At 50.2% G+C, this 27,864-nt stretch overlaps 1 protein-coding gene across 1 annotated transcript in view; it reads left to right on the top strand.

The window, feature by feature from the left end:
- The window catches only part of NDUFA10 (NADH:ubiquinone oxidoreductase subunit A10), a 51,121-nt gene that overhangs the window by 11,291 nt on the left and 11,966 nt on the right, over positions 1–27,864 (top strand). Inside the window, exons 7-9 of the mRNA XM_032857652.1 lie at positions 4,188–4,242; positions 5,807–5,892; positions 15,383–15,491. Of these exons, the coding sequence (XP_032713543.1) occupies positions 4,188–4,242; positions 5,807–5,892; positions 15,383–15,491 (250 nt within the window). The remainder of the gene's footprint in view (positions 1–4,187; positions 4,243–5,806; positions 5,893–15,382; positions 15,492–27,864) is intronic.

Below are 27,864 nucleotides of genomic sequence, written 5' to 3'. Positions count from 1 at the left end.
GCTTGTCTTAAACAGTGTTAAACTTGAGCCCCTTGATGCCTAAAAATCTCATGCCTTTGCTTAAGATTTCAGTGTATGAAGGCGTGAGTAAAATCAAAGCAAGTTATGGTAACTTTGAAAGAAAAGTTTGATTTGTAAATTGAAAACTAATTTTTTTTAACCATAAGCATTGACGCATATGTTCCCGTGTCTGTTTTGTGCTAAGCTGTTACCTAGCAGCAGGACAGAGCAGGGTGAGCTGTAGGTCCCTGTCTTCCTGTTGGACTGCTCTGTTTTCAGGACTAGAAGTGCAGGAAAAAAGCAGGTTTCGTAATCTGTGCTCGGGAATGTATAGACATACGTGAATAAGCAGAAGAAATGGAGATAGTTGACCCTTGTGTTGCAGTTCCAAAACTCTTGGAGATCTGACTCTAGAAACCTCAGCTGAGAGACGGCGTCCTGACAAATTCTCAAACGAAATTTTTAGCTAATAATGCCTGAGTCAGGCTCTCTGTGAGGGTGGTTTTCTTTTACTTTGTGGTGATTTTCAAGAACTTCTTCTAGAGGGCTTCCTGATAATGAAGTATGTTCAGTGGTCATCGTAAGCTCCCCTTGCGTCATCTCTGTTCTGGCCTGGATACCTGCCCTGGTTACATCCCTGCGCGCCCAGGGGGTCCTCTTGCTCTGGTGGTCCTGTCTCGGGGGGCATCAGGTGAACAAGGTGAAGGGAAGGAGGGGCGCTTAGGGTAGGTGTGTGTTTCTCATGGAACACATGTAGCACGTGGCCACTAACGGGACAGGCACGGGGTTGTGTGCTTGTCGCCATGAAGGAGAGGGTGCCTCTCCACGACTGATGGTCGCGCTGCTGACTGTAGCATGCTCACCTGAAGATACCACACGTGTTGGGGACTATCCCCTCCCCTGCTTTCAGGAGAGTCCAGTGGAGCCCTGCTCTCAGCAGTTTGTATAATGAGAACAATAGACGGACAGGTGAATGTGTGGGATTTAATTTGATTTTTCCAAATGAATAGCATAGTAAAGATTTTTAAAAGTTGTAGGTCACCTGCTCTCCTGCCACGGAGACTCATTATACCACAGGCAGTGGTCTCTCCCCTTGTGGTCCTGCTCTGTTCTCAGCTCTGTCTTCCAAACACATATCGTCTGTCCACTGTCATAACTCAAGCTGTTCTGGGAGCCACTTACATTGGCGGTCATTTGTCACATTTAAAAGAGCACCTGTGTGAAAGTTTCTGTGTAGCCCAATTTATATAAGTGTTCGATCATAGACCAGGGTCCTGCCACGGCCTGGTGACCTACTTGTGTCTCGAAGTTTTCTCTTGGGAATTCACTGTGAGATTTGACTAGAACTGCCAAATTGTACATGAAATTTTTTTTAAAAGATTTTATTTATTTATTTGACAGACACAGATTACAAGTAGGCAGAGAGGCAGGCAGAGAGAGAGGGAGAAGCAGGCTCCCTGCTGAGCAGAGAGCCCGGTGTGGGGCTTGATCCCAGGATCCTGGGATCATGACCTGAGCCGAAGGCAGAGGCTTTAACCCACTGAGCCACCCAGGCGCCCCTGTACATGAAATTTTAAGAAACTATCATGACTAGGTTATCTGAAGTTTGTAAGTATTTGTGATTTGTGTTTTAGAATTCAGGAGGTATTTCCCACAGAAACAATTTTAGGTTTCCTAGGTTTGGTTATTTAAAATCATTTAGTTAATTATTACATATTTATAGTACTAACCTTAGAAGGTAAAATTGTTAGAGTATTAGTAGTTAATCAGTAAAATCAAAACTGAATAAGAGAAGTGTCTTTTGGCTTGAATGTCAGTATTTGAAGCAAAGTAGATTTACTGGGCTTGATTAGTGTTGCTGGCACCTGAGCCAGTCTCTCCTATGTTAGCTCTTCTTTTGTGACCTGGACACTGTCATCTTACGTGTCCTGTCTGAACGCATGAAGAACGGTGCAGCTTTGGTCAAAGTCATATTGTGAGATTTTACGAGGCACAGTGAACTACCATAGGAATATGTGTTTTCTGGCTTTGTCAACATTTATGCTGAAAATTGTTGGAGAACATGTTTTTTATCCTCATTACCTTATATTGTGGAGCTGTAGCTGGGTTTAGCAAACATCTGTGTAAACAATTGTGAAGAGACATTTACTCTACTCTATTTATAAATGTCACTGTTAGCCCTGCTATTCCCAGGAGACCCAGGGGTTCCTGGGAGAGGTGTGCCTGGGGGAATCAGGCAGCTCACTCCTTAGGCCTTGATGGTGTCCCTGAATCTCTGAGACCCTTGTAGGCCACCCTCTTTGTTTCGGTCTCCCTTCACAAACAAGCCGGTGGGAATGGGGGTGGGTGGGGGACCCAGCAGGAGGCTTTGATGTGTCCTCTGTCATTTTGTCACTGAGGCACTTGCTGTGGGACGCTGCTTGTTACGGCACCTGGGAAGCAAATGTTCGTTGAACTGAGTCACACGAAGATGGAAATGTTAGGCTGTGAAATTGGCTCTGTGAGTTGTTCTCAGTAGGTGGTCTGGAGTCTCACATTCTGTGAGGGCAGGGGCCCTGTCTTCGTCCTCTGGCCCATGCTGCGCCGTGCTTGCCACCTCCAGGGGCTTTGAAAGTGTGCTGTTTTGTGTGCCGGAGGTACCCGTCACTGCTTTCCTGACGCCTCTGACAGCCACGCCAGGGATGCCACATCCACGGTGAGCGTTTACATGCCTATGAGATAGACAATAATGCTTCCATGCTAGCTGCCCTTCCTTGATCATCACGGAGTGTCCACGACTGTCTCCTACACACGTGGTTTAATTCTGACTTGGCTTGTGTGGCTTGTGGAGGGAGATCACTAACCTTTGTGCCTTTCTCTTTCTAGTGACAGTGGGAGGCTGTGGGTGCTTGAGGAGGAAAGATGCTGAGTTCTCGAATGAGGAGTGGCTCTTGCTCTGGCCAGGAGGGCAGGTGCAGTGAGCTTCCGTTTCTGGCTTTATGGGGCCATCATCATTGTGCCTGTGGTTTCTGATCATTTTCTTTTATCTCTAGACAAAAAATGGAGTGATTGGGCTGCACCGAGAAACTGTCATCTAGTCAAATGACTTCCTTCAACTATAGAATGCAGGCTTCTCTGTAAGCACAGCACCTAAGAAATTGGGGATTCATAGGAGTCCATAATAATTAGCTACTAACTGAGCTCCTTAAACCAGTGGCCCACTGAAGGTGGTTCCTGGTTGGTGAAGTTGGATACCATTGTGTAGGGTCAGATGTGGATTTCAGGTCGAGCATAGCTTGTAAGGTCTTGGACTGTCTGTGGATTTACCCCCCACCAGTAGGGGGGTGCTGTGTTATCGACTCCTGAATGAGAGGGTGTCCCTTGTGTAATCTCCTTGGATGTGCCATGCAACTGATCTGGGGGAAGTAGTAGTCTGTCCTTGACATTCTGCTGTCCCCTTTGTGGTAAGGAGGTCAGACATTTCTGCAGTGATGGGCTTTCCAGCAGGCCTCCAGTCTGGGCGGCCTCACCATCTCTCTGGCCGGGGCTGTGGCTTCAAGTCTCCCACGGTTTGGTCTGGAGGTGGTGGCAGAGGCAGCCGCCTTCATCTGTCAGGTACAGACTTTCCCATCTGTTGGCTGGCAGTCAAGTCCTGGGCGGGCAGCCAGCCGTCTGCGTGGTAGGGGCATGCGCAAAAGTGCTGGAAAGGGCATCCTGCCGTCTTCTTCTTCTCAGGACCTAGCTGTGTCTTTTTTCAGTGTTTAGACGAAGGGCCAAGGACTAACGGAACTAGGCTCTTGCCTTCCTGCTGCAGACTTGGGTTGTCTCCTAGATTTGAGCAGCTCAAGTACCCTGCCCTTCCTCCTCCACCACTTGGCTGTTCTCTGGGCCCACGTCCAGTGATGAACCTGTGGCAGTGGTGACCATGCACCCTGTCCCCCTCAGCCCCTGGTCTCTGGTGCTGGTGCAGTGGGGTGGGGTAGCCAGAAAGGAAGTCAGGAGATATACCTGCTGTTGTCACTGTCCTGCCAGAAGCTAGCAGGTCTTCCTCAGCCTCTCAGGCCCCGTGAGCCAGCCCGTGTCCAGCACACTGTTCTCTTCAGAACGGGTAGCTTTAATGTTTGTAGCAGTAGACTTTAATGCTATATACTCATTTGTTTATAAGCTTAGAAGATTTACCATGAACTTCTTCTTGCCTTTCCTTACAGTGAGAAATGTGAGGTGTTACAGTACAGTGCAAGGGAAGCTCAAGATGCAGAGAAGGTAAGAAATCGGCTGAGAAGTTTATAATTATTCTTAAATTTGATTCATATGTAAAGTTCTTATAAATCAGATAATCAGTTCAGCTCCCACTGGTCTTAGAAATGTCTGCATTTCATAAGCTCAAGGAGGCACTAAGGCAGCCCATCACTCCCCTGGGCATGAGATTTTGATTTTCATTTAAATAATTCAGTTTCTAGGATCTTAAAATTGTAGAAGGTACATTAGTAAGTGCACTTTGTAAAATTCAAGTCAATCTCTGTGCTATTTTCAAGAGAGCTTAATGAGTAATAGCCGAAAGAAATTGAAAAAGAATAATGCAGGAACATTTGCCTTCCCAAATACAAAAACATATTGCAAAATTATGGTGATGAAAGCACTGCAGTATTACTACAGGAATTAATACGTGGTGTAATGGAACAGGAGCAGAGAGTGGAGAAACGGGTGTGTGTGTGTGTGTGTGTGTGTGTGTGTGTGAGTGACTTGACTTTGGTAAAGGTAGAGCTTTAAAGAGAAAGAAGAAATGAAGTAGAAGGAAATGGATTATTTATTAAATGGTGTTGAGGCAGTGGATCATCAGTTACACACAAAAAAAGTCCCGTATCTTATATATGAATTGTAAATTGTAAAAAGCAAAACAGAAGATATGAAAATTCTAGAAGAAAATGCCAGTGTTACGATGTGGGGTTGAGGTCTAGATGGTGATGAGGTCTAGAGTGCTGTGGAGTCAAGGGCCTGGCCGGCTCTGGGTGCAGGAGCAGGAGAAAGCTCTGGCGGAAGGTCTTCTCCGTGGAGAGGAGTGCAGTCCCTGAGCACCCGAGAAAGTGTCCCTTTGTGGTGCTGGGACAGCGCTGAGGACGCCAGCGGCCCATTCTGCTCTGACGGATTACATCCCACGTGTTTTTGTTTCTGGGGACGTGGTTGTGTTTAGGAGATTTTCACACCTTGAGATATGTTCAGGTGCTGTGTGTCTGAGTAGGAGAATGCATTTGCTCTGTAGCACTGTGTTGTATTTTGAGTTCAGGCTCAAATTCTTGAAAGTTAGGAGAGGACCCTGAATTTGGCATGTTTGGGGGCAGAAAGCATCTGGAAAGACTGCTCCTCTGGGAGGTCGGACTGCAGGCTACGTGTGTGGGGCTGGAAACAGTGTATTGGATCTCTCTAGGAAGTGGATTCGTTTTCTTGTTCTCTAGGGAGGAAATAAGTAGTCTGTCCCTGACACTTGGTTCCCCGAGTCTTCATGAATTTTTTGTCCTGTGCTGCTTCTCCCAGCCTCACACATAATCTCTCTGCCACCTGTGTGTTAGCTGGGCCAGGCATCCACGCCGAGGGTCAGCTCCACTCCCCTGCCCCTGACCCCAGCGTCCGCCAGGCTGGGCACCCACACTGAGGGTCAGTGCTCAATCCCATTTCCTCCCTGAAGGCCATCTGTCCGAATTCCTTTCTTTTTGATTTCTGTGCTGATTGTTCCTGCTAGATATTCATGGCTTATAGTATATTAAAATGTTATCTCCCTTAAATTTTCAAAATGGGACTCTACCTGAAATTGAAACTGTTTTTGTCTCAGGTGGTAGAGGACATCGAGTACCTCAAGTACGACAAAGGGCCATGGCTTGAGCAGGACGACCGCACTCTTCACCATCTGCGGATGCTGTGAGTTCCATGCCGTGGGGAACCAGCCCAAGAGGACGAGGGGCTGGGTGTTGGAATGTGGGCCCTTGCCTGCTGTAGGGACGTGGAGAAGTTTGAAGGAATTCTGTTTCAAGTGAGGTGTTAACAGTCCCAGCAATAATGAGGTGTACTTCCGGTTCCCTTCAAAGAGGCTGTTGCACTGCCCACTCTGACGATTGGTTAATTGATCGCCAGTATTAATTCAACAGATATTTTGCTTCTACCATGAGCCAAGCACTGTACCAGATTTAGAGGATTTGGCATCAAATAAAACTCCTGCTTTCATCTCCTCTGGGCACTTTGTCCTCCCATCCCCAGACCCAGGATGCTGGGGAGATGGGCATAAATCCTGTTGCTGGTTCGCTGGCCGAGCAGCGCCCTGATTTGCAAACACAACAGAGTGCTTTCCCCAGCTAGTGCCTCGATGTCCCTCTGGGGACCATTCACTGTTCTGTGAGGCCAGTTGTGTCAGACAGTGAGTGTCTCATGCATGGAGCCACTGTCACACCTCCTGGGCCCTAACGTGAGTTCCTTGGACAGGCTGCATCATGAGTGGGTGACCGCATGTGTGAGTGACCTGGGGCTGCTGTGGCGAGTGGCCACACACAGCGCTAGTCTCCTAGTTCTGGAGTCCAAAAGCCCAAAGTCAGGGTGTTGGTAGGGCCGCCCGGCTCTTCAGGATCGGGGAAGAACCTTTCCTGCCTCTTTCGGCTGCTGGTGGCTGCTGGTGGTCCTCTGGTGGCCCCATCGCTCCCACTCTGCCTCTGTCCTCTTGGGGTCTTCTTCCTGGAGTGTCTGCATCTGTGTCTACATTTCTCTCTTGCTATAAATTCACATGTCATGGGATTAGAACTCCTGCTGATCCCCTGTGATCACATTTTAACTTCTCTCTACAAAGACTCTGTTTCTAAATGAGATCCTATTCACAGGTTCCGAGCAGACATGAATTTTGCAGGGACATTATTCAACCCAGAACACCATGTGTTTTGAGGGGCCCTGAGCCCAACCCCACACTTGAGAACTCACTGGAAGGACTCGGGAATCACAGCAGATGGTTGTGCTCATGGCTAAGGTCTTCCCAGGGAATCAGTGAGGATTCCCAGCTGGTCAGTGAGGAGAAAGGCACACAAATGTGGAGCAGTCCAGGCACAGGCGCTCTAGGCTCCCCCCCACGAGGGATGTGCCAAATGAGCTGCTTTGGGCCCAAGAAAAGCAGTAACATGCGCTTAGGCAGTCTTTCTGCCACAGAGCCCATCAGCCACTCGGTGCCCAGGGTTTTGATTGGGTGCTGGTCACGTTGGTCTTAGCAGCTGCTCAAGTTCTGACCTTGAGTAAGAAGGCAGGTGTTCCCCGTAAATCATGTTATACCCTGGTGCCCAGTGTGTGGTGCCCCCGCCTCAGGGCAGCATTTATTAGACACTGAGGCCTCAGACGCCAGCTGAGGAAGACCGCAGTCTCGGGCCTGCTCTGTTTCTGAGAGCTAGGCTTCTGGAAGACAGGTCTTGGGCAGGAGGGCAGATCTGAACCCAGGAAATGGAAGTTTCCTGTGAGGGTAGTGGCTGCCCCCTCCAAGAAGGGTGGGGCCCCGTGTCACTGACTTACCTATTGGTCTCCAGCAACGGCCTGTGCTGGAGGCTCAGCATCAGCCTCTGTTCCGCCACGCTGGACACACATTGGCTGCGCTGTGTCAGTTTTGGGGAGCATCGTTGTGAGTGTTGAGCCCACGGAGAGTGTCCATCCTGCCTGGTGACCACTCTGCCTCTCAGCCCATTGGCTAAGCTCTGCCCGAGCGGGTGCCCAGGGCCAGACCTTCCCTGTTTGCTGGGGAGTTGGCGAGCTCATGGTGTTCCTTATGATAACTGACACGCTCATTTCTCTGCGCTTGGACGCACCCTAATGTCAGCATATCAGAGTCCATAGATTTCAGGAATTTCTCATGTTGAACCTATTGATTTTGTTATTAAATGTGGGACCTAAAATTTTAGTCATTTTAGCAGGTTTTTTTTTGTTTTAGGGTTAAGATGGAAGAAATAGCACATGGGAAAGATCCTACAGTTGTGGGGTTGGGGGAAGGCTTGGAGTGGCCTCCGAAGACGTGGCCTAGTGTTCCGTGGCAGTCCGTGCTTCTGACAGGACGGAGGGGTGTGGGCAGAGGTTGGGTGAGTGGGGCTGTGCCTTGGGCATGTGGACATTCCCTGATGGTTGCTTTGTCTTCGTAGTGATGGGAAGTGGGTCATCAGCCACAGGTGGCAATGGAGGGGATGGTTGGGCTGAAGGTCTGAGGAGGGAGGAAAGGTAGAAAGTGTTGTCTGGGTGTTGGAGTGGGGAGAATGGGCCGGGAGTGTGCTATGGACAGCAGGGTAGGGTGGTGGCACTAACATCCGGTGGAAGGGGGATGGCCTCCCGCTGCTGCAGCTGCCCGAGGGTCCGCAGGGAGCGGGCAGAGCTCTGGAGCCCAGCAGGATCAGCGAGAAGAGTGTACAAAAGCAAGTGAGTGTGATGGTGAGAGATGTGACGTGGGTGAGGTGGCAGGGAGCATAGAAACGGCGGTGGAAGCCAGTGGACTAGTGATCAGAGTCCCACTGGCTCACTCTGGGGTCGGATCTGGCCCCCTGTGGTTCCAGCACGTCGCACCTGAGTTTGCTCCATGTTGGGAGTGAAGCAGAGCACACTGGGTGCGGGCGTGCAAACACACCGTACAGCTCTCCTTGCGTGGGCACTGTTCTTGGGAAAACACATGCTGGTCTGCCAGCTGGACCGTCTTCCCGAAGTCCTATAGAGACCATGAAGTTCGAACAAAAAGCAGACAGACAGTTGTGATTTTGATGCCAAAGAAAAGTGTTTGCTTTACTTTACATTTTATAAACACTGAGCTTCAAATAGTTTGTTTATATTGCCCGTTTATTTGTCCTTCGTGAATTTTTCTTCACATTTACTGATCTTTTTTAAAAAACAGCTTTTTGTTTTCTTGAATTTCTATATTTTTCTTTTTCAGTCTGCTTCCTGTTCTAGTTTTTATCATTACTATTTTGCAGAAGCCTAGGTGCTCGATTTCAGGTCTTCTCCATACGTGCCATCTGTAGGTGCTGTTGGTGTCCCTCCGGCTTAAGGGCGCTAATGATCTGAGAAGCAGCTGTGCTTGCCATCTGCGTGTTTGCCTGGGCTCGGGGGCTTGACGTGCTCAGGTGTGCTTTCATCTAGAGTCATGCCCTGGTCGGGCGGGAGAAGAACTCGCCTCCTGCCATTGAGTGGAACATTCTGGCAGTGTCAGGAGACCAGGCTCTGTCGCAGGCGGGGGTGTTCTTCTCGTGCACGCCCCCCTCTTCCTGGGGTGCTTCCTGGCCCGTGGGGTCCACGAGCAGGGGGGGTGGCGAGGTCTTAGCTGTAGGAGCACATGGCCCTGTCTCCACTGACTTGTGTTGTTACCTCATGTACTTTGATGCGGTGCTGTCGTGTGTCTTCATGGAGAACTGACCCCTTCCTTGCCACGGAGCGCCCTGCTGCCTCCCTGTTAATGTTCCTGTTCTGCAGTGTGTCACGTCCGCATGGGTGCCGTCTGTTCCGGCTTGATTCGTGTGGGTGTCTTCCTCCATCCCTTCCCTTTGGACCCGAGTCTGCTTACCGTGGGTGTCTTGGAGCCACACAGATTCAAGGCCCGTGTTTTCTTCTTTTCTGACCGTCTCTGTGTCTTAATTGCCATGTGTGGACAGTTTACATTTAAAAGGAACGTTGATGTATGTGTATTAACATTCACTGTGTCTCTCAGGGAAGGTTTTTCGTTTGTTGCATTTGCTGTTTGTTTTCTTTCTCCCACCTTGTCTGGTTGGACCTGAGCCTCCTTTCAATTCCATCTTCCCCTCCCCTGGCAGAGCGGTTGCACTTCTCGCCGTGTGCTCGTCACAGTCCACGTCCCCAAGCTCTGTCACCTCCCAGGTGGGGCCGGGACCTCCAAGCAGAGTGCCCGTTTCCTCCCTCCATCTGCTTTTCTTCCGGGACCAGAAGTTGATTTGCAAGGATGTGTTCTTGTTGGAGGGACAGGAGTGATGACTTTCAAGCTCTTTCCTTATTGCACCTGAAACTGGAAGTCTCCGTTTTTGAAAGCTCTGGTTCACTTTTTTTGTCTAGATGCTGCTCTGTGCAAATGTTTCCGTAAACTGACCTAAATGAGATATATATGGTGCACCTTGCTGGAGCCCCTTTCAGCAGCCGTGTAGTGTCTGCCTCTAGGTCTGAAGGCTCCGGGTATTAGCCTGAAATGAATCGTGGTTACAGTGTCAGCACTGTGTCCAGAAGGCATTCCAGAAATGTTTCTGATACCACAGTGCCCCTGCCCAGTGAGGGCTCCCCTCACCTTACAGCTGGGGAAGCCGCGGCTCAGGAGTGCCGACCTGCTCGGTGAGGAGGGGCCACCGTGACCTGCCTGCGGCCCAGCGTGCAAACCTTGCTGTCTCCGCTCCTCCCAGCAGCTCAGGCTTGGATCCTCGTGGGCTTATCACCTCCTTCTTCTGTCATGCTGCTAGGACCCTCCTTTCCCGGCCGGCCCTCTTACCCGCACATCCTGAGTAACACTCTGAGGCCTGTGTGTTTGTCCCTCTGCTTTCTCTCCCTCTCGTCTTCTTTCCTAACTTTTGTTGTCTTTGAGGTTTGGTCCTCTCATTCTTGATCTTTATCCTGCCATTAATTATTTCTTCCTATTGCTCATCCTGTGTGCAAGGCAGTGCACACCAGGCTAATTTTCATAAAAATGTCACAGTGGCGCTGTTTTCCTTTCACTTTGGGTCCTTCGGTGGCTCACCCTTGTTTGGTTATCAATCCAGATTTCGTTTCTGCAAAGTAATTCAGAGCCCTGATCATCTGGTTCTCCCTCTTCCTGGATCTGTTCCCTCCCCTGCCTGCCCAGTAATTGTCTAAAAATCCTAGCTTAAGTCTGGCTGTCTTCAGTCTTTTCCCATCGAATACCCTCTCTTCACTTCACCAGGCTTTGTACGTGACTCTTGTTCATGCCAGTGACTGCTGGACGCAGACATGAGGGAGCGTGTGAGAAGGTGGCTGTCCTTGTGCTGGGCTGTCGCACCAAGGCCAGGGCCTGCTGACTTGTTCCACTGAAGCAGATTCGAGTTCTAGACACAGTCTGGAATGTGTGTCCATTTGATTCCAGACTGTGTCCAAAATGATAATCTTAAGATCCTGATTTTAGTGGTTGCTTAGTTGCATTGTTGTCGGATCACAGAGAAGGGTTCAGTACTTCCCTTGAAGATTATGGATTACAGCACTCAATTCACTGTTTTATTTTGCTGTAGATGGTCTCTCCGCTCCTTCTCGAGGTCCATCACTCTTCTGCCCCTGTGCCCCGGGTATTTCATAACCGCGTGCAGCAGTAATTGTGTTTATTTTCATGTGAGTGCCATTTCTTAATTTGGGGGACTCAAATGAAAATTATGCCCAATTTTCTAAGATAATTACTGTAAACATGCCATTTACCAGTTACACTCATTTCGTCTAGAACCTGACCAAATTATTGGTTTCGAGCATTTTTGTTCCATCTCAGTTACGTATGCTGGTGTGTAATTATGTGTGCGCTTATGCTGAGAGACGGTAACTGTACATGTCAGCCTGGGTAGCATTTTGTGTTCCCGTGCGTATTCCCTAACTTACTGGCTGGAGCCCGCCTTGCTCCATTTCATTCCTGTGTGGGTGACTCTGGTCACCAGGCAGGGCTTCATGTGTGCGGGGCTCTGGGCCCCTGTCTCCTACTTCCCCAGAGCCTGGGCTGCCCTCTGCTCACCCTGTTTGCTTCATCCTAGAGGCTTCTGTTTCTTGTGACTCTGGGACAAGGTCCTTATAGTACGAAATCCTGGGGCCGCAGTTGGTGGGATACGAGTTTGGTATCAGTGTGGTGTTCAAACAGAACTTTGCGGCTCAGGACAAGCTGACAGGTGGACTGTGGACATGTTTTAGGAGCGAGGATAGACATTCTGTCAGTTGGGAACCAGTGTGAGCCATAAGACATAATTTACTAGGTGTTTTTTCTGTCTTTTCCTACCTCACTCTTGTAGAATATGGGGCCTACTGCCCTGTGTTGTGAACCAAGCCCCGCTACAGTTCATCTTCTTCTTCGGGCACTTTGTCTTCCAATGTTAAGAGGATATGTTATTTTCAGCCAGTTTTTGAATTCTCCTCAATTAGATTTAAGTGCTTTGTGAACAGAATGTTTTCTTTCTCTGTGTTTTGCTCCCTGGGTCATAAAATGCTTCCCTTTCGTCTCTGTTCCTTACTTATCTTCAATCTAGAGTAATCGGGTTGATGGAAGGTCACCACTCTTGGCGTTTATAGGGGACAAAACACCATAGGCTCATCCCAGAAGTCACCGCTTGAGCTCATGGTGACACGTTGCGACAGTGGTTTAGCCGAGTTTAAACAAGTTGTAGACAGTTGCAGCAGATTATTATTATTATTATTATTTTATTTCTTTGACAGAGACAGATCACAAGTAGGCAGAGAGTCAGGCAGAGAGAGGAGGAAGCAGGCGCCCTGCTGAGCAGAGAGCCCGACGTGGGACTCGATCCCAGGACCCTGAGATCATGACCTGAGCCAAAGGCAGAGGCTTTAACCCACTGAGCCACCCAGGCGCCCCAGCAGATTATTTTTTTAATGTTCGGAGACAATTGGAAGCGTATTTGTTGAAAGAGACCGTCTATTGTGGCGGGGCGGGGGGGAGGGGGGCATATAAACTGTACTTCAGCCAGACGAGGCATAGAGGGCGCTATTGCTCTGTGTGTCGCCCACTGGCTCCGGGGCCAACAAGTTCTTAAGGGATTTTCCAGAATTTTGTAGGGTTTTCAAACTACTGAGAAAACCAAATCATACTCCACTGTGACATCTGTTAACATTTAAAAACACTAATTTTCATTTTTAGTGGAAATGGTTTACTGTGAGATCACTTTAAAAATTATCTCTATAAAAAGAATAATTCTCTGTGTTAACAATAAAGGGATGTGTACTTATGCGTTCTCTGCACCTGCGTGCAAAAGTCTGTTGTGTGAACAGCTTACTGGGGGGCTGACAGGGAGCCCTGCTCTTGGTGCGCCCTAGTAAGCCCAGCTTATTAGGGGGGCTGACAGGTGAGCCCTGCTCTTGGTAGCTGGCTGTGTGCCTGTGGACGTCCACAGAGATATCCCTGGGCCGCATTTCCTGGGGGGGTGATATTTGTTGCCAGATTATGAGTCTGTGTATGAGTGAAGTCTCATTTGTCCCAGTGACCCTCGGGATGTGCCTCTTCCTGCTCTCCTCTCATCCCACCTGCCACATGTTCTTAAGGCACCGCGGTCCTCGGCAGGAGGGGCCTGGGGAGCACCGGCCCAGGTTCAGATAGGGGCGTTCTGACCGTGGCTGTCTGCCCCGGCTGCCAGGGGTCTGGCCTTGGCCACCATGGGTCTGCACTCTTTATCACAAAGTAGCTGAAAGCCAGATGCATTCAAAGAACTTCCATTTGGGCCATTATAAACAGAAACCTCTTTTGCCTTTGTAACTCATTAATGGGAAAAGTGGTCATTTAAAGTAATTATTTGATTTGTTTTGAGCCCTTAAGAGAGGAGACTTTATTTAAATGTTTCTTTCTAAAAGCCCCAAAAATGCTTTTCATCTTCAAGTATAGCGGTCATATTCAGACTAAATTTGATTTAAAATAAGCAGTTATAACACAGTGTAAATATTTCAGATTTCAGCCAAAATAAAATGGTGAAACAAGGAGCGTATCCTATGCTTTGTATTTGTTGGTGCGAAGCAAGGCGAGGGTGTGCCTGGCTGGCCAGTCTCCTGACTTCCCAGTGGCCCTTCTGCTCCTGGAACCTTTTGGGCCGGGCAGCAGGACACTGTGGGGTAAATCTGGAGGAACTGCATTACTTGCTGCCTTTCCCTCACAATTCATTAGAGAGGTTTTTTTGATTTTTTGTTTTTAATTAATTAATTAATTAATTAATTTTAAATTTTTACTTTTTAAATTTCTTTTCAATGTTCCAGAATTCATTGTTAATGCACCACACCCAGTGCTCCATGTAATGCGTGCCCACCACCAGGCTTACCCAACTTCCCACCCCCTACCCCTCCAGAACCCTCAGATTGTTTTTCAGAGTCCATAGTCTCACATGGTTCCTCGTCTCCCCCTCCGATTTCCCCCAACTCCCTTCTCCTCTCCATCTCCCCATGTCCTCCATGTTATTCCTTATGCTCCACCAATAAGCGAAATCATATGATAATTGGCTCTCTGCTTGACTTATTTCACTCAGCATAATCTTCTCCAGTCATGTCCATGTTGTGTTGATACAAAAGTTGGGTATTCATCCTTTCTGATAGAGGCATAATACTCCATAGTGTGTATGGACCACATCTTCCTTATCCATTTGTCCGCTGAAGGGCATCTTGGTTCTTCCACAGTTTGGCGACCGTGGCCATTGCTGCTATGAACACTGGGGTACAGATGGCCCTTCTTTTCACTACATCTGTATCTTTGGGGTAAATACCCAGTAGTGGAATTGCAGGGTCAGAGGGAAGCTCTATTTTTAATTTCTTGAGGAATCTCCACACTGTCTTCCAAAGTGGCTGCACCAACTTGCATTCCCACCAACAGCGTAAGAGGGTTCCCCTTTCTCCACATCCTCTCCAACACTTATTATTTCCTATCTTGTTAATTTTGGCCATTCTAACTGGTGTAAGGTGGTATCTCAATGTGGTTTTGAACTTCTTTTTTTGTTTTTTTTTTTTTAAGATTTTATTTATTTATTTGACAGAGATCACAAGTAGGCAGAGAGGCAGGCGGGGGCGTGGGGGTGGGAAGCAGGCTCCCTGCTGAGCAGAGAGCCCTTTTGGGGCTCGATCCCAAGACCCTGAGATCATGACCTGAGCTGAGGGCAGAGGCTTAACCCACTGAACCACCTAGGTGCCCCTTCAATGTGGTTTTGATTTGAATCTCCCTGATGGCTAGTGATGATGAACATTTTTTCCATGTGTCTGTTAGTCATTTGTATGTCTTCATTGAAGAAGTGTCTGTTCATGTCTTCTGCCCATTTTGGGGGGAAAAAAAAAGATTCATTAATTTTGCATGTTTTAGTGAGGGCTCACCATGTGCCTGGGGCAGTGGGCGGCGTGGAGGTGGTGTTTTATCCATGCTATTCCTGTGTTTAAAGCACAGCATAGCTCCTTTGTTATGTGTCCCAAACCTCATGCATTCTGGAAAGGTGGTCCTCTGTGGCTGCTCAGGCTTTCTGGAGACTCTCCCTCCGGTTCTGAAGGTCACCTCAGAAAAAGAGCTTCACACAGACCTCATGGTCTTTGGGGTAAAGTTTTGCATCCAGAGGACCGTCTGGGAATGAATGGCATTTATTTGGATGTATGTACTTTTTAAAAAATCAGTCTTACAGCTTATTTTGTTGTGTTTGAATGGTTTAGCGTGGTCTCTATTTATCTTATTTTGTAGGGTTCAGAATAAGCTGGAGGTGCTGAATTATACAACCATTCCCATCTACCTCCCAGAAGTCACGATTGGAGCTCACCAGAGTGACCGTCTCTTCCAGAAATTCACAAAGGTGAGATTTGGAAACCAGGTGAGCTGTCTGCTATGAACCCTGCGACTGGCCCCAAGGTCACATCCCTGAAAAGGTTTTTGTTGTTTTTTGCCTGTTTGTTTTAGTGAAAGAGCTTCCTTTTCATTTAAGTAATTCTCCCTTCTTCACCTCCCCATCCTGTCACTGGTGCAGCTCCTCTCTCTGCAGGGCCACATGCCACAGCGTGTTATCTTGATAGGGACACACTGTCTGTTGTCTAGCTCTTGTCTACAGCGCACACTTGGGGTGTTGCTTGACTCCTTATGGTACCTGTGTCCACAAGGAATGAAGCTGTGCATCTGCGGCGGGAGAGAGCACAGGGTTGGGGTGCGGAGCCGGGTCAGGGGAGGTGGAGCTCAGGAGGCTCTGACTGTGTTACTGGTCTTCTCTGATTTCCATACATTTTTGTGAATTGCTTGTTTTCTGAATTGTTTGTGGATAGTCATTTCAGGCAGAATTCCGTGAACTTCGAGGGCACATATAAGTGGTGTAGTAGAAGCCCGCAGATGAGGGAGAGACTTCTCTGGGAGTCCTGCCGTCAGTGGAAGGCTAAGGGTACGATCCATTTCTACACCAACCGTGGGTGGGGCTTGTTACTGGCAAATGTGTGGAAGGATTGTGCTTAGATTAGATCACCAAGCTGAGCAGCCAGCATTTAGATTAGTTTCAGCCTTAAATATTATTGCGTTACCGTAATTCTCTGATGCTTACAAGTTGCCTCAAGCACTGACTGGGTGTCCACAAGTATATCCCACTACATGCTATCTTTCTGGAGATACTTGGCATTTTCTTTAACAGGAGTTCTTCTGGTTGTTTTGGAAGTGATTGGATTCATTGTAGGAACTCGGGGAAGTACACGGAACTGTGAGGCCGTCCCTCAGCAGTACCCACAGATAGTGTGTGTGCTTGTCTCCTTTCTGACCGCTGTCAGCGTGCACATGTGCGACGCTTGGCGGGATGGTACTGTCTAGAGGCTGGGCTGGATCCTCCCTGCCGCCAATGCCTTGTTTGCACCAGTGTCCTGCTGAGCTTGGTGCACAAGTGACCTCATTTTGTTCTGTGTCATAAGGACTCCCACCTCTGTCCAGGCAGCTGCCACGGTGCTTGGACTGGTGCTGTGGCTTCTTCTGTCTCCCCTGTGTCCCACGTGCAAGCATACAAAACCCGTAGCCCGCCCTTCCGGCCTTGCCGCTGCTGTCCCTGCTGAGCCCTGGCCGGGCCCTGGGTCATGGGCGCTCTGGCTTGCACAGAGCCTCTTCTCCACCATAGCCATGAGGGCGTCCGCCGTCTCCCCGATGCAGTTCGCTGGGCTGGAGCACAGGTGCTGCGGGGGGCTTGAAAACATAAATACTCTATTACCTAGTGAGAAATTTTTGCCCTTTCAAATTTTTAAAAAATTCATCTGATTATGTCAGTGTGTTGATTTACTCATGATAGGTCTTTAACGTCTCTTGCTTTTGACGACCTCACTTTTAAACAAGGAAACAGTAGGCGGCAATCTCAGAGACTTCGGAGTCACTGATGTGTGGGGCTGATGAGTAACTTTTCTAAGGCTCTCTCTTGTTTATGATGAGCGGCTCTGGCTTTCTGCTTGTCCCTCATGCGAGGTTTCCTCTAAACGTATTCGGTTTTTCCAAATGTAAGCAGGGGGTTTACGCAGCTGTCAACCCAAGTGGGGAGGGGGCCTCATATGAGTTGAGTGGCTGAGCTCTGCTCACTGCGGGTTCAGCAGGCCTCAGGCCCTTTCATCTGGTCTTCCCACCCGCTTACTGCCTTTGTTCCATCAGTTCAGTCACTCTTTCCACTGAGTGCTTTCCAGGTGTGTGCCAGGGACCGTGCTTGTCCTAGACACTGGGGACGTGGCTGCCCTCATGGCGTGTACGTCAGAGTGCAAGGAAGCAGTAAAACAGAATGTGTCAGATGATGGCGACAGGTGCTACTGTGGAGAAAATTCAGTCCCCAGAAGAGGGCAGGGCAAAGCCTGGCAAGGCAGGGGCTGGATTTGAAAAGCTGGAGTCGTGCTTCCAGGGCCACCTGGAGAGCTGTGGGAGGTGAGGGGAGCAGGTGGAGTATGGGGCAGAAAGACCCAGGCAGGGCGATGGGCAGCGACAGAGGTGAGGCATGGCATTATCAGCACAGACACAGGGAGGACGCCTCCTGGGCCAGTTGAGGGCTCTACAGGAGTGGAGGGAGAATGTGTGTGATGTGCTTTGTAGTGGGAACATTCTGGTTTCTAACCCGACACTGGGTAGAATAGGGGCATGAACAGAGGCAAGGAGGCCAGTTAGGAGGCCTAATAGGAATGTCGGCCAAGGGGCAGTATGAGCTTGGACCAAGGTTCAAGAGGTGGTCAGATGATGGGTACAAACAACAGAGTCTGTTTAAACTTCGTACTGGAAGAGAGAAGCAAGTAAGCTGTTTGCTGGGTTTTGGCCTCGGCAACCAGAACTGGAGTTGGAACTGGCAGGTGTTGCAAGACATAGAGACACACGTTTCGGATCTGGGTGCAGAATTTGTCAGTCATGTTTGATATGTTCGTGATAGCCACGAAGAGGTTTTGATCAGGTGGTTACATGTGCTGAGTTTGGGGTCTGCGTCCTCCTCCGCTCTGGAGGGAGCTTGTCATTCAAGGACCTGACTGGTGTCATGTGATACGCATTCTTGCACGTTCTGGCTCACTGGTGACTGCTCTTTATTTTTTCTCTTTATTTGCTATTTTTCCATCTTCTTAAGATGAATAGGGACATCATTGATTTTTTATCTTGCTCTTGAATAGACGCATTTAAGGCTAGACACATTGCCCTTCAGGTCTGTCTTGATCTCCTAAGTCTTGATGTTGGGTTTTCCTTAGTCAACTCAGAATATTTTCTAGTTTTAATCTGATTTCTGTTTTGACCAGTATGCTAATTTGAATTATACTGGATAATTTAAAAGCAGTTGGGATCTTTCTAATTATCTTTTTGTTACTGATTTCTGGCTTAATTCTGCTGTAATCAGAAACATCATTTGTATAATTTCAATCCTTGCATGTGATTGAGACTCAGCATTTGGTCAATTTGGTGACATTTTGTGGTCTTGGAGGAGAGTGCCCCTTCCGCTTATGCTGTGTGTGGCGTCCTGCTGGAGTCTTGAGGTGACATCTGTGGGGGCGTGACTCACGTCACCTTCCCCCAGGCTGGTCTGGGTCCCCGTGGGTCTGCTGGGTGGAGCATGTGCAAGTCCGCCACTGTTGGTGGATTGGTTCCTTCCCATGGTTCTCTGCCATTGTGCTTTGCACATGCCAAGGCCGTGTCATTGGGTGTGTGTGCTGTTTGTGTGTGCCCTGAAGCCTCCCTTGTGGGTAGCGCTTGTCCCCAAAGTTTGCTTTCTTCACTAGCTATGTGGCGTCTTATGCCATCTTCTGCCGGTGGCCTTTCCACATGTCTGTGTTGCCAGCGGGCGCTGTGCTCCCTGAGATGGTTGTGCCTAGCCTTTCATCCCATCTGCGTTTTGAGACTGTCTCCCTCTTCACACTCAGTGCAGCTGCTGTTGCGCTCCTGTCTCAGGAGCTCCTCCTACTCCGTGTTTTGTGTGTTTCTTACCTGCTCTTTTTCCTTTCTGGCCCTCTTTTGCATTAAGGCGTTTTTTGTTTGTTTTCATTCTGCTTCCTTTCTCTGTTCACTTCCTAGCTCTCACTCTCTTCGTAGTGTTTAGTAGCCAGTCAGGTAGTTAAATATCCATCCTCGTTGTACTGCTGTCCACGGTGCGCTAGGTCTCTAGTTCCAGAACCGGCGTCTTGGGGCTTTCTCCTCATTTGCCCAGTTCCTGTCTTTTGTGCTGTTTTGTCATCTGCCTCACTTCTCCAAGCACTGTGGGCCCTGGAGACAGCAGTGTTCATCGTTGTCTGTGGTCCGTGCCCCTGCAGCTTTGCCCCAGGCTCCCCTGCACCCTGTCCCCCCTGCTCTCCATGCCCTCGCTCTACAGTCTGAAGAATCCTGGCTGACAAACAATAAGAATTCTTTTTTTTTTTTTTTAAAACAATAAGAATTCTTAAGTTTAAAAATGGTCTCTAGGATCCTTGTTTTATCTGTTTTTTGATTTTGGAATGCTTCAAATTTACAGAATGAACGAGAGTAGAACATACCATCTGCTGAGCCATGGTGAGCGCTCCAGATGCCCTCTTAGCCACAGGCAGTGCAGAGGTGGTTCTCAGTGGGCCCCTGCAGCAGCCCCGCCTGGCCCTGTGGGGACGTAGGCTCTCGGGCCCCATGCCAGTTCTCTGGCACAGACCTCCTAGGGATGGGGCCCAGAATCTGGTTTAAGGAGAGAACTGTGGCTTTAAGGCATTCTCTTCCCCCCCCCACAGCACAGCTGTCAAGGCCAGGAAGTTCACATTCCTATGTTCCTACCTCTAATCTATAGACCCTTTGAGGTCCCCCACCGTCCCAGAGCTGTTCTGGAGAGCAGGAAGACCAGATGTAGGAGAGCGGCCTGCGTGTGGCTGGTCTCTGAGCCTGACCTGTCCCTCCGGCTTTCCTTGGCACTTCGGAGGAGGACAGGACAGGCCGTGTTCAAATGGCCCTCCGTTTGGTGGTGTTTGCTGTTTGCCGGGACCAGGCTTCAGACGCCTGCCTTTCTGTAGGAATCTCCTGAAATCCATTGTGTCATCTCAGCCCAGGGCACCCCTGGGCCTGCACTCAGACTGTGCTGACTCTGATCACTTGGCAGAGGGGCTGTCTTCACTGGCAGTTGCTCTTTTAGTCCTTGTAATGTAGCAATATTTCAGGGGGGAGGACTGTCCATCTCCTCAGTGGGCTTGCACTCAGTGGCTCGGATATTAATGTAACGGTCGCCAGGCTTTGCCTTCGTAGCTCTGTCACTGCTCCCCCAGTGCTGTTTCTTACCCCACAGGAAGCCAGCGCTTTCTCTTCTCCCTGCACGTTCACTTACTTGGCTGTGTGGCCACGGACCCCCAGGCTCCTGTCCTTCACCCACATGCCTGTATTTACCTCTGTCTCCCATGGGCCAGCAACTCCGAGCTCATGGCAGTCCTACAGTCCCAGGGTGGTGCAACGGGGTCCGGCCTCCTTGTCCCCAACTCGTAGGCTTCTCATGTGGCGAGGGGCCTGGCATCCATGGCCTTGGAGTACGTGCTTCCTGGGGTAGCCAATGTGTGACCCGTTTCACACCACACTCATGTGTCTCAGTGAACATGTATGTCCCAGCTCCTGCCAGAGCCCCCGCACACGCGTCTGTACTTTTGTCTCTGCTTGGGTTCCTAATGTTCTTTGGCTAACATTTGTCCCAGTTTCGGAAGACTTGCTAGGACCTCTTGCTAGGTGTGGCCTGCACCCCTCTCCAAGTATTCCCATTCTTGGGCCCCAGTCAGCCATGGGGACCTTCGAGCACATTCTGTGCCCTGATGCTCTTTTGTTGTTTCCATGTGTTTCTCCATGACCCTCAGCTGGGCACGTTCTTCTTGTGGAGCTTCCAAGGTGCTCATCTTCCCAGCTCTTTCTCATTGGCTCCTAGACCTGCCAATCCTTGTTTCCGTGTTTAATTATAATCCTAGTCCTGTTTGGTTCTAGAATTTCCATTTTTTATTATGTCGAGTGACCTGCTGAAATTATTTTGTCCCCTCATTACTTGAACACACTCATCACAAGGTTATCTGGTAACTGCACCATCTGGACCTCTTTTCGATCCATTTAAATTGCCCGGCTCTCTCCCAGTCCTTCCATGGTTGATCATTCAGTCCTGTTTTCCTGTGTGCTTTCTTTTTCTTCCCTTTAAGCACCAGTTATCATAAAGATAGCTGGACACTCTGGACAGCGTTTTCTTACCTTGAGAGGAGGCAGGTGCTGTCTCTGTCAGGCATGAACTTCCAGCGGGTCACCGGAGGCCATCCACAGACCCAGCACCGGATGCCCAGTGTAGGATTGTGAGGTCTGCTTTGCTTGCCCTTTGCCCTTCCCAAGGAGGGCACGGTTAGTGGGGCTTGCTGTGCGGTGGGTCCTGACCTGCCCTTCTGTCTCCACCGACCCCTCCCCTGCGGCTTCTTGGGCTCGCAGCTACCCCTGCAGGGGCAGGTGGGCCCTGGGGAGGCATTCTTGCAGGCACACTGGCAGCTTGCCTCTTCTGCTTTCCTCCTGGGGACCTGGAACCTCCCTGCCTTCGTGCCTTTGCACAGGTGTTTTCCACATGGTGCCCATCTCTCCTGGTGGCTCAGGAGTGACGTGTCGTCTGCACAGTTCCCTTAGAAGCTAAGTATGTTAGCTGTTTGAATCACAAACATGCTGGGGGAATTTGGCAGTTTTCCATCATTATTATGTTCTGTGTGTTAATGTCTTACTTTTAAATTTGTGAGTATTTAGAGAATCTACGCTATTGAACTTAAAATTTTAATGAAATATTTAGAAATGCTGGAATTTTTAATTAATTTTTAAAATTTCTGAGCGTTAAAAAAAGAATTTTAAAAATGTCTAAGTATTCTAAAGAAGCACTTTTAGAACAGTGTTAGATTTGCAGGAAAGTTATGTAGCTGCCGGAGTGTTCTCGTGTGCCCCACACCCTACTTCCCTTGCTGACGTCTTACGTGGGTGTGGTGTACTGTGGCAGGGGACAGACCGGCATCTGTGCAGTACTGTTCACTGAGTCCATACCATGTTTGATGTCCTGAGTCTCCCCAGTGCCCTGTTTCCATTCCAGGACCCCATCCAGGGGCTATCCGTGGACCATCCAGGGACCACATGACACTGAGTTGTCCCGTCTCCAGAAACTCCATTTGGCCATGACTATCTCATTTCCTTGTGTTTGGTCCTTAGGATAGTTGTAAGGAAGACGGTCAGGATTTTATAGACCATTCCTCAGGTGGGGTTTTTCTGATGTTTTTCTCAGCATTAGCCCAGGTTTGTGTTTGCCAAGAGGTGAAGCTCTGTTCCCACCACATCACAGGCCACACACGCACACCCCGCGTCCCTGCTGGTATTGGCCTTGACGCTCTGGCTGCGGCCATGTGGATGCCGCTCCCTTTGCAGGAAGTGACCATGCACTCCGTAGGCTTTGCAGGTGCCCGCTGAGTGGGAATTGTGTGAACGTGTAGAGGAGTGCCGATGTTTTTAAAGGAAACTCAGTTACTTGATATTTCAAAAAAAAAAAAAAAAACGGTAAATTCGAATTAGATAGATTGTAAATCGTAGTGACCAATTGTCCTCATTCGCAGAGTATTCTGTTTGGACATCCGTTGTTACCAAGTGTCCCCCAGAGAGCCTGTGGTGGGAGGTGTTGGGATGAGCGATGAAGGCCTTGTGTCGATCTCACATGCAGCTGCTGGGGAAATCTGGGGAGATCTGCTCCCAGAAAGGGGTCCCTAGCCAGGCTGCAGAGCTCTCGTCTAGAGATGCTCAAGGGAGCAGCGGGCACAGCTGACCTGCCTCAGAGACACCTGATGCGCTCGTGGGTTTGCTGCTGGGAGACAAGTGAGCAGCGTGGGGACGTTTCAAAGAATTGTTTCTGCAAGAGGAGGAATTGTTTGATGCTGGAGCAGAGCACATTCTGTGGCTACTTGTTTCCTGGAGCGCGTGGGGTGGTGGGTGCCTTTATGGCAGAGACCCTTGGAAGATGACTTCCCTGCTAGGCTGTTTCTCATTTTCTAGGGGAAAAAAATGTTTTTAATGTTGAAAATGTGTTTTAGCCAAGCTCCACCAACAGCATGAGAAGTTTCTGTAAACCTGGCTCATGTAATAAAGGTAATGAAATTACTACAGTTGCACCTCATGATTTCACGAGGAACTTAAAATGTATCTGCAGCGTGCTTGTGGAGACACTGGGAAGCAGGAGGGTGGGCTCTGCACGGGGTAATACATCCATTACGTGTGATGCATATTTTATGGTGGATCCTGAACTTGCTGGTACTCGTGGTTAGGAGTTACTGGATGGCACTTATGACTCTTGCCAGCGGGAGCAGTGCGCGGACCTTTTGTTTTTAATTAAACATCACAGTCTCCCTTTCTCTTCTAGGATCTTTCTGCTCCTTCTGTCTTTGCTATTTTGGGTCGGGGTATAAATTTGTTTTTTACTTACACCAGCACTTTTTGACTCTTGTGGATGGGATATTATTTCTTGCTTATGTTTTCAATAGCTTCTCTTTCTTTAAGCATCTCAAATACAGTTCTTTCTCTTCTTTGTCTGGTAATACCAGGTTTGGAGGATCATCCAGACTTTATCATTTATCGTTTCCTCTGATTCTTACCTATAGGGGTGGCTTTTTCCCTTCTGTGTTTTGGAAACTATGACACTAAGTTCATGCTTTGTGGGCCTCTATCCGTGGACACGTAAGGAGAGTCCCTCCTAAATACAGGATCCCCAGTTAAATTTGAATTTGAAGAAATGACGATGCTCTCTTGGGGTGAATGTGCCCCCAGACGTTTCAGGAACTGGGGCATCTGACGCTGTTCACCAGCTCTGGCTGTCCGGATCCTGTAAGGACTGATCGCTGCTGCCAGCCCCCAGACTCACGACCAGCAGGGTCTCCAGGCCCCTGAGGTAGTGCAGCTGGGACCCTCAGACCCGTGTGAGGACAGATCGTGGCTGTAAATTCCCCAGATGGCAGCGGAGGTCTCTGCAGGGCCCAGGCTCTCTTCCGTTCTGCCTTCCACGGGGGCTGCTACCCACCAGAGCTGTGCTTCGGTAAGGACGCCCCTTCCTGGGTCCCACCTCTCCCTGACGGCAGCTCTGCCTTCAGGCAGCTCTTCTCACGTCCCCAGGGCTGCTGAGGCTTCAGCGCGCCACTCTGGTTTTCACCCTGCTCTTCATTTCTAACCTTTGTGATTTCTTGCAGAGCTCAGCAATGCATTTAAAAGCATTTCTAGATGTTTTATATCAAGAGCTCTTTCAGGGCTCTGGGGCTGTTGTTTGGCTGGAAACAGAAAGCCGCTTTGGTGTTCTCCATACTCTGCAAGCTGGTTTGGGTGCTGGGTCTGCCTGTAGCTGCAATAGGGAGGGTTTGAGTTGGAAGCTCTGTCTCTCTAGGCTCAACAGGTGTTTGCTTGGTGAGCCCCTGGGACAGAGAATTCATTAAATCCCCGACCCTCAAGGCAAGAAAGGAGAGCTGGCTGATGAAAGACTTTCTGTCTCCTGTTAGCATCAGAGAGTCCTGTCCAGAAGCCATATTCAGACGTTGTGTGGGCACTAAGTTATTTCCAGGAGTGACAGTCTACCCTGAACACTTGCTGGTAAGCTTAACACTGCTGCCACCCCACAGAACTGTCACCTCCCCATTTTGCATTTACTTCCCTGTCCCTTGGCAAGTCTGTTGTTCCAGGCACTGTTGTCAGCATCGGGGCCATATCAGGGGCTAAAACAGTGTTGTTCTCAAGGAGCATCTCTTGCATCCTGGTTGGGGAAGGAGGTCCAGGCAATAAGCTTACATGTAACAGGGCATCGAAATGGGATGGGGCAGGAATAAGTTGATCTTGGGCAGAAGTGTGCTGCAGAGAGGGGTGACCGAGCCACACCTGCGGACAGGGCTTTGGAGGTGGAGGCAGGCTGGGTCTGCCGTGGTGAAATGGGGGTGTGGGGGTGTAGGCAGGGCTGGAGGTGAACGTGGAAGCTAGCGGCGCATGATTGGGGCTGGGGGCTGTAGGCAGTGCTGTGAAGCCTGGGGTGACGTTTTCGTGAGACTGTAAGCCAGTGTGCGCTGTTTTGAGAGTGATCGGGTCTGAATTATGTGCAGAGATTATGTGTTTGCTGTGTTGGGTTCTAGGGTGGGGGCAGAGAAGCGGGGGGTGTTTCGGGAGTCTTGGTGAGAGACGGGGGGACATGGCTGTGACTCCCGGGGTGAGCTACGTTCTCTTACCCGAGAGGCCCTGTTTGCAATGATGGGCTTGCCCTTTCCCAGGAGTCGGATCTGTTCATATGTGTCAGGTTTACAGCTAAATAAGCTATCGTGGAAGGTTTCCAACAGGGGGTGCTTGAGGGAGGGACGCAGCACGGGGGTGGGTGTGCTGTTTGTCTCCTTACTTTCCTTCTAACTCTGGGGTGGGTGCGGTGCTGGGAGCAAGTGCAGGCATGCCAGGACCTGTCCCCTTCAGTGGCTGGATCATGAGGGGCAAGCTGAGCTGATGGGTCACAGGGTTTGTGAGAGCAGAAGCTGTTTGTCAGAATGGTGGCTTTGTTCATGGGCCACAGGCACACTTAGTTGTGGACACCTGTTAGCCTGATGCTCACTGAATTCGCTGATGAACTGGATGAACCCAGAAAGGGTGGCTCACTGGAGCCCTTTCCAGGGGACAGCCTGTCACCCCAGACGCTTGTCTGCCCTGTCTGCACACTGGAGTGGTGCTGTGGTCCAATCCACGTGTCGGCCATGTCCTCCTTGTCAGGGGCACTCGTGGCAGCGGCTGTCCCAAGCTTGAAGAGCATGAGGACTGCTGGGAACACAGGGTGCTCCCCCAGCCTTTTACAGTTGCTCCCTCACTGGGAGGATTGCAGCCCGGGCCTCCTTGTGAGACTCAGACTTCGCTGTTTTCATGACACTTGAGTAGATTCTGCAGTGACAGTGACAGGTGCCAATGGCAGAGCTGTGAACTGACCCTGACCCATTTCATGCAGGGGGCTTGGCGGGGAGCAGAAGTGCCCTGGTCGCAGAGGACCTGCCTCTTCCTCCCCAGATAGTGTGCTGGCCTGGGGCCTGGGAAGGTGGGATGGTAGGCCAGCAGCTGCCACCCTGCCATCCTCGCCACTGCTCCCCACCTCCACTGCTCCTCCCTCCACCGCTGCTCTCCCCTCCTCCCTGCCCCCACTCCCTGCCCCCGCTACCCCCCACCCAACCCCTCCACCCTACCCTCACACACACACACACACACACACACCACGTCACTGCTATGGGCAGGGCAGGCTGCTGGACCTCAGGAGGAGAGTTTGGATAGAATGGTAGAAGTCGGCTTTCCCATATTTTGTTGGCGTGTTGTTTTGTTTCTAAAGGCTGAGACAGGCTCAGTCTGTTGCTGGGCTAAGGAGTGAGAGCACGTAGGGAGGGAGGGAGAGGGCGCAGCGCAGCCAGAGGTTGCGGAGGTGCAGAAAGGATCCGGCTTGCAGGCGAGTATGGCTGCTCTTGGACAGTCTTTTCACAGAGCCCGCCCGCTTCTGCGGGAGGAGCCACCCTGAGGGAGAGCGGAGCCCTGCTCCATAGGACCCAGGCAGACCGGCTCTTGTTGTGCAAGAGACACGGCCGTCGGAGGGCCGGCTGGCCAGCAAGAGAAGCTGCCTGTGGGGAGGTGTGGGGCGTAGCATATTCAGGTCAGTGCGGGGCATGCACGCCAGCCTGTGCGCGGGCTGCTGCCTCAGAAGCCTCGTGTTCCTGCGTTAATCTCGCTGGAGCCCCTTCCAGCCCCAGGCTCAAAGGGTAGATTGTAGCTGTTAGCCTTCCTGCATTTACACTTGCATAAGAGAAAGGTTTTTGTGTGTAGCATGGTGTCCACAGGCGCTTTGTTGGCTAACGAGTCTGGGGGCAGGGCTAGAGGTTCCCGAAAGAGGTCTTGACAGGTCACACTCTGCAGCTACGGAATGTTCCTGGTGTCACATTTGCATGGTGGTGGTGTGTCTCTGTGGATCCTGTTGCCTTTGTGGCTTCTCTTGGAAGCCAGTCAGTGGGGATGATGGGAGGGCAGTGCTCACCCACACACACAGTGGCAATGTTGGCTGTGGAGGTGAGCACTCATGGACTCTGGACCCCTGCCCCTTAGCTGGCCTCCCTCAGTGTGTCCGGAGGGTCAGCTTGAAGGGAAGCCGGCTTTGGTGGCCCAAAGCCAGGGACCCCGCTGCTGTGTCCGGCTGCCTGGCTTGGGTCCCCCAGCCGGAGCCTCGCTGCCCTCCTGAGCTGAGGGACACCCTTGGGGTGAAGATCCCACGTCCTCCTGTGGCTGGGCAGGCTTCATGGCACCGGGGCCCAAGTCTGGGTGACGTGCGTCCAGGTCACGGGGTTCAACTGGCTCATTTTGCTTCCTGCAATGTTGTGATTTTTACTTCTGCTTGTCCTTGTAGGATCTGAGCTACCATTTGTCCTGGGGCATAGCAGTCCTGTACCCCAGAAGTGGCCCATGTCTCGGGAGCCGATGGGCTAAGGGTTCGGCTCTGTGTTTCCTTTTTGCTTTGATGGCCTGGAGTCAGGGGCCCAGTTTCAGGCTCTGCACCAACGATGGAGTTTGTCACTGCAGAACTGCCTCTTCCTGGGAGCTGTCCTGTGCCAGTGTCAGCTGGTGCCCTTTCACCGCACAGCCCACACAGACACCATGCAGAAGATGCGGGGACAGACCCAGTCCCTGTGCCCTGCAGGCTCGCTGACCACTGGGCACCACACGCATGAGCATAGCACATG

Source organism: Lontra canadensis, unplaced genomic scaffold (genome assembly GCF_010015895.1).
Source record: "Lontra canadensis isolate GAN:19392208 unplaced genomic scaffold, GSC_riverotter_1.0 scaffold13, whole genome shotgun sequence".
In the NCBI taxonomy this organism is placed as follows: domain Eukaryota; kingdom Metazoa; phylum Chordata; class Mammalia; order Carnivora; family Mustelidae; genus Lontra; species Lontra canadensis.
Note: the sequence above shows the minus strand (reverse complement) of the source record. Positions and strands in the feature narration are given on the sequence as shown.